Here is a 6,251-nt window from a genome sequence, read left to right as displayed (position 1 = left end):
TTGGTCAACAACATAAATTTAAGTCAGAAATAAGCAAATAAGGAGTTCAGTGATCAAGCTCAAATGATGATTGTCATAATATAACCAACACCATCAGATTACTTTATTCTTTGTTCATCTGGCATTTGTAACTCAGATACAACAGCCAAACAAAATCTAAAGTACACATATAATGGTCTAGAGTCCAACTAAAGCAAATGCCCATCACAATAATGGTAACTTACAATTTGTGATTTTCTCCTTCAGTGATTCTGCTTGCTAACATCAGGTGTCTTCAATAATGTTCAATCATCACTAAATTAATCACTTAATTATCTCATTAACTTAAACACTCTTGATTGTCGACTCATACACTCCCAGGAGTGTTAATTTAACACTGGAGTTTTTGCTGTGTACAAAGCCGTAGTTAACTGACAAGCTGAGCCATATCGCATTAAATATTGCTGGCGATACGTCCGCGATATTGATGCGATATGGCTCAGCTTGTCAGTTAACTACGGCTCTTTGTAGTAAATGCCGCTCCATCTGAAAGCAGGTGAAGGTGATTTACTACTAATCAAGGAACCGGCTTTACTGATGAGATGCGCATAACAATATCGTGAGGTATATCGCCCAGCCCTAGATTAAGTATGTTTATTATATATTTTTTAATACATTTATTTTATTTATTTAGGAGAGTGAATCTGGGACATGTCTTGATGAAGACTGTTCAGTTCTTGAGCAGCCAGAGCAGCCAGTCCCATCTACCATAGGCATGGATGAATCCTTGGCGGTAATAGATGTTGTCTTTTCTGTTGCTTTGGAATTTAGTAAGAAAGCATTATTTTTTTATTCATCACGTAAAGTAAGCAAGCAGAGGTTTTAGCACAGAAAAATGTAATGCTTGCAGATATATAAATAGATTGGGCATAACGCATCTCAAACTTGAATTTTTTTTTTTTACTCTGACACATATGTAAATAAATTTGATCATAGCATATTTCCTGTCGCTAGTGAATATAACATGTCTGTAAGATGCAGAAAACATGACTCTATTCTTATAATAATTTCATGTATGAAAAGTATTGATTTTTTTTTGCAGGTCTGCCCAATCTGTCTTGCATCGTACCCAGCCGATGTTCTACCATTTCATGCAAGCACATGTGGTGACAGGTAGGAAGTTTGTCTGATAGATTCAGGTAACTGATAGTCAGACATCATTATTATGTTAAATAATTAAAATAATCACCACTCATGATTTGGCTGTTTCCCATTCTTCCAAGCAATGTTTTTTTATTATAATATATTTGGTGTGTTCTAAGAATGAATTGTGCTCAACCCAGCGTAGCAGCCAGTCCCCCAAGGGGAGAAGAATTGCCAGGACCCTCAAGGGGAGAAGAATTGCCAGGACCCTCAGTTCCACAATCGTCAGCAGGTAATTTATGCACAATTATTGCTATAGTGTTGCATTGTTGAAAATAATGTTGTCAAAAAAACTTAAGTGATTTTAAAAAAGGAATATTGATTTTCAAGTACTTACATATTACATTAACCTGTGGGGATTTCAAAATGTCACTGCTGAAATAAATTTATTCTTGCTTTGGAAATAAGTTGATATTAGTATATCATTTAGAAGGCCCTTTACATCAACAACTTTTTTGTGGCAAATTACAGCTTCAACCTGGGCCACTGAAGTCGACCCCCAAAAAGCATGCCAGTTGTTCAGAGATGATTTACTGAACCGTTACTCTGAAAGTCCACGCCTCTCTCTATCACTCGACATGTTTGATGCAGAAGAAGACCAGGACAGTGCATTCATTTCATTCTATAAGCAGAATAATGTGAACTGGGCAGCTCCATTCAAGTGCAGGCTGAGAGGTATTAATAAAGCGTGTAACTTTCCATTACAGGTAGTTATTCTCTGAATTCATGAATTCAGTCCATGTCCCTTGACCCCCCTGTAATTATTGTTGTAGAAACTCAGAAAATTTTAGCACAATAGCCATGCTCTGTTTACTTGACATAATCTGGTCGACTGTCCTTTTCATCTCAAATATTATTTTGCCCCCAAGGAGATGCAGCAGTAGGTGATGGTGTCAACAGACATGTTTTGTCAATGGCCATGCAGAAATTGAAAACTGGCTTCAGAATAAATTTAGGTTTGTATATACGAGTGTGTGTGTCATCTATGTTTTCATGTTAAAACTTTTTTAATTGCAGTACTTGGAGTAATTGCTTTTTGTAGCCTATTCATTGGGCACTGTCATCAAATGAGGGAACAGTATTAACATGTAAACTCTACTTTAAATAAATGATATGTTCTAACTTAATCTAAATGAACCTCCAAAGACAGATTTGGGTCTAGCTGTGATCAAGTACGTTTTTTAACATAATGCTCAATGTTTCTTGTCCTTATTAAGGCTCTGCTGCTCCTACAACCCTTTTTGAGGGGGAAAAAGAACATCGGGTTCCCTCTGCAGCTGCTGTCCTGCGGGAAAGCAACCTATTTGAGATGGCAGGTCGTATGATCGGCCATTCTTTCCTGCATGGTGGGTCCAGCTTCTCTGGACTCAGTTTTCCTGTGGTGACCCTATTAACTGGTGAGAGCATCGACACTGCAGCATCAGCTCTGACACTGGAGGACTGTCCTGATATTGACCATCGTGAAACAATTGGTTTGGTGAGTAACTTGGTTACAGATTGCACATTTGTATGAATTACTACATTTTTGTTCATGTCGCACACGTGTCTGTGCCGAGACATTTTGTGATTTCCAAAGCTTTTGGTGTCTGTTATTTACTCCAAATGTTAGTTATTTTTATTGTACCTTTTGCCTTTTTGTGGATTGTCTGGTGACAACTTTTCATGTAATTATTAAATTATTTTACCTTTTGTGAATGTGTACCTGCTTTAGCTGAAGAATGCTGAACTTACTGCAGAAGAAAACACCAAAGTGACTGATCTTTGCCTGTCCTGGGATCTTCCATTTCCAACCTCCACCAATCGTGTCTGGCTGTTCCAGGAACTGCTTTCGCATGCAGTAATTATTTTTATAAATTACCTTGTTAGTATTTATATTGGAGGTTGGCCGTGTAACTCATAAGTCATGTTACATCTGTGCCTACTATCTCTTTCCTATAAAATAGTGCCTCTGTGTAAATTTTACCTTCTGTCCTGTCAATTCTGTCTGCAGGTACTTCACCGTGTTAAACAGCCAATTAAACAAATACGGAAAGGCCTTAAACAAACAGGAATCTGGCCACTTCTTACAGCTAGGCCAGATGTCCACCCCTTAATTTTTCCAAGGGAGTCAAGTGAGGAGCTTAACCCACAGGTAAAGCCTAGTTCACACTACACGATTTTATGATTTTATTTTTGCAAAGACTGTGTGTAGTTTTGTTTGGTGTCAAAGGGGTGTGCACATCTAAAATGAATGGTTTATTGTAGTCATATGTTAAAAGCCAGTATTTAAGCCAGCGCGTATTTAAGCCAGCGCAAATACCTTTGTTTACATCCTGTTTTTCGGTTGAAGTCCAAAGTAGTCGATTGCAGAGTTCACACGCATAGGTTTAATACCTATGATCACGCGCGTGAACTCGGCAATCGACTACTTCGGCAAATACCTTTGTTTACATCCTGTTTTTCGGTTGAAGTCCAAAGTAGTCGATTGCAGAGTTCACACGCATAGGTTTAATACCTATGATCACGCGCGTGAACTCGGCAATCGACTACTTTGGACTTCAACCGAAAAACAGGATGTAAACAAAGGTATTTGCGCTGGCTTAAATAACATCATTTTTATACATTTCTTTCACATCTACTGCAGTCAGACTCACTCGTGTTCACTCAGAAGGAATCACTCACATTTTCTGTGCACTTGTAATGACACATCAAGGATGTTAAGAGGCTAAAAGCAGGTTTAGTACTTGCCCCATTGAAGTCAACAGGGTGCAAATTTTAAAAATAGAATAACTCTGTGTAGGCAACACCGATTTTTGTCGTTGTTCTCTGTATTGACAGCACTCCAAATGTACAAAAAAATGAGCTCAATGTTAAAATTGACCGGAGTTCTCCTTTAATAAGTTTCAATCCTGACATGAAATATGTTTATATTTGATCCCTTGTAGACTGTGATCCAGAGCATTACCTGGCCACAACCCAACATTGACAGCGACGAGGATGAGGACGACACTGTTCCATTGGAGAAAATTAGTCTTGTCACTGGATTTTTGAGAAAATTCATAAAGGAAGGTAATACTGTAAATGGTCTTTATTTCCTTATTTTTCATTCTCATCTTAATTCACACATAATTGTTTCCTCATAACAATCCGAGTTGCTACAATAATAAAGTGGTTCTTCATATTTACCACGTTTTATGTGCATTTGTGTTTCATTTCATCTCAGTGTGAGCTGGTTTACTGTTTTATTGTCAAATGGTCATGTTTCTCTCCCTCCTCCTTTGTCATCTGCTGTGTGCTTTACAACAGCACAGGGAAAGGAGAAGACACAAATGTGAATGTTTGACAGAAAAAGTAAAGCTCAGCTCACACTGAGATGAAATGAAACACAAATGCACATAAAATTGCTAAATTAAAGGGTTAGTTCACCTAAAAATTAAAATGCTGTCAGTAATTACTCTCCCTCATGTTGTTCCAACCCTGTAAGACAAATTAAGATATTTTTGATTAAATCTGAGAGCTGATCACTCCTCCATAGGCTTCTATATTATTGAAACTTGCTGGCCCAGAAAAGTTATTAAAGAGATTGGTAATATAGTCCAAGTGACTCCAGTGGCTCAATCTTAAGTTTATAAAGCGACGAGAATACTTTTTGTGCGCAAAAAAAACAAACAAAAATAACGAGTTTATTCAACTATATTCATTTCCTTCTCTCTGGTCCTCGAGTTGGTTTACGTAGTGTTTTTGCGCAGCGCGTCTGTGTTACACGTCACCACGTAGGCTCACTATTGGCCGACGCTGGTCATGTGTGTGATGCGTGTCACTTACAACACAGATGCGCAGCGCAAAAACACTATGTAAACCAACTCGAAGCCCAGAGAGACGGAAATGAATAGTAGAATAAACTCGTTATTTTTGTTTGTTTTTGCGCACAAAAAGTATTCTCGTCCCTTGATATACTTAAGATTGAGCCACTGTAGTCACTTGGACTATATTAACGATGTCTTTAACTTTAAATATCACATTCAATTTGTCATCTGTTTAAAGCCTGTCTAAACAGCAAGCATTGCTGATGTGTTATCTTTACATGAGTATCTAAGAGTGCCATAACTGGATTTGTTGAATAGATAAGAATTTTATGAGAGAATCATTACTTCATATTTTTTGAAAGATCTACTCCAATGTAAAGTTTTGAGGGGTCACAATTAAAATTTTCTCTTCCATAGCATCACCAAATGTGCTGCGTGACCTGATGAAGTTTTGGGTGGGGTGGGAACTGCCAACAAGAGAACTCAATGTTGAGGTTGTAACCTCAACTTATCCAGTGGCTCACACCTGCTTCTTCAAGTTGAAGCTCCCCAGCCACTACCAGACCTATAAGATTTTTCACCAGGACTTGATGATGGCTCTCGGTTCTGTAAGTTCAGGCTTTGGACTTGTGTAGGTGCAAATGTCATCAACTTCTTGCTCTTACCGGTAGTCCCTCTTTTGAAATGGAATCACTTAAAAGAGCAATTCCTGCTAGTTTATGCACCATTAATGTTATAAAGTTAGTAGATTATTCTACTTGATTGTTAGGCACCACCTTCACCTATCAATAAATACTTTGGAGTTGGTTTGGTGATCGTCTTTAGCCTGTGTTTTTGAATTTGCACTAGTTCTTTAGTGGTTTTCATATTCTTAATCTAGCTGATCGCTACTTTTGTGATGTCCTCTGCAGTCCAATGAGCTTTGATCATATAAAGATCTCTTTGAGAGCTGTGGCTGTTTTCTTGGCCTCTCTAGTTCATTAAGCTAAGACTTTCATAGACATTTAGTTGTAATTATTGAACAGTTTATACAGCTAGTACATGTTTAATACATTCAGATGTTTAGGTAGATGCCAGTTTCTCCAATATTACTGTTGCCCTTTTACAGTAATCTTCTAAATGATGACTGTTCTAACAATGTTGGTTTTGTAAAACCGATTTGTCTAAATGTGTTACCCCTTTAGTGATGTGTTGTTAAATACAACTGTACTGCTACGTTTGATAAATTTACACAACACTTTACATAATTTTGTGTTCCTTGAACATTAAAGGTGCTAAACAAGC

At 37.6% G+C, this 6,251-nt stretch overlaps 1 protein-coding gene across 1 annotated transcript; it reads left to right on the top strand.

Annotated features, from left to right (window-relative positions):
• Positions 1–591: 591 nt before the first annotated feature.
• LOC308685433 (G2/M phase-specific E3 ubiquitin-protein ligase-like) lies at positions 592–6,251 on the top strand. Its single transcript, XM_081357205.1, has 11 exons — positions 592–603; positions 674–772; positions 1,082–1,152; positions 1,323–1,414; positions 1,654–1,857; positions 2,052–2,138; positions 2,400–2,659; positions 2,894–3,019; positions 3,173–3,313; positions 4,107–4,230; positions 5,385–6,251. Exons 2-11 carry the CDS (start codon positions 755–757, stop codon positions 5,600–5,602), a joined length of 1,341 nt encoding a protein of 446 aa, XP_081213331.1. The 5' UTR covers positions 592–603; positions 674–754; the 3' UTR covers positions 5,603–6,251.

The sequence above is a fragment of the Scardinius erythrophthalmus genome (genome assembly GCF_964197995.2).
Source record: "Scardinius erythrophthalmus genome assembly, chromosome: 25".
NCBI lineage: Eukaryota > Metazoa > Chordata > Actinopteri > Cypriniformes > Leuciscidae > Scardinius > Scardinius erythrophthalmus.
The sequence above is the reverse complement of the archived record's forward strand: the minus strand, read 5'-3'. Positions and strand labels throughout refer to the sequence as shown.

What these genes read in the sequence shown, in the direction of transcription:
- LOC308685433 (XM_081357205.1), top strand. An exon ending in TGGCTTCAGAATAAATTTAG is followed by an intron (nt 2,139 to 2,399) that starts GTTTGTATATAC and finishes GTCCTTATTAAG; the next exon opens with GCTCTGCTGCTCCTACAACC. An exon ending in AGGAACTGCTTTCGCATGCA is followed by an intron (nt 3,020 to 3,172) that starts GTAATTATTTTT and finishes TTCTGTCTGCAG; the next exon opens with GTACTTCACCGTGTTAAACA.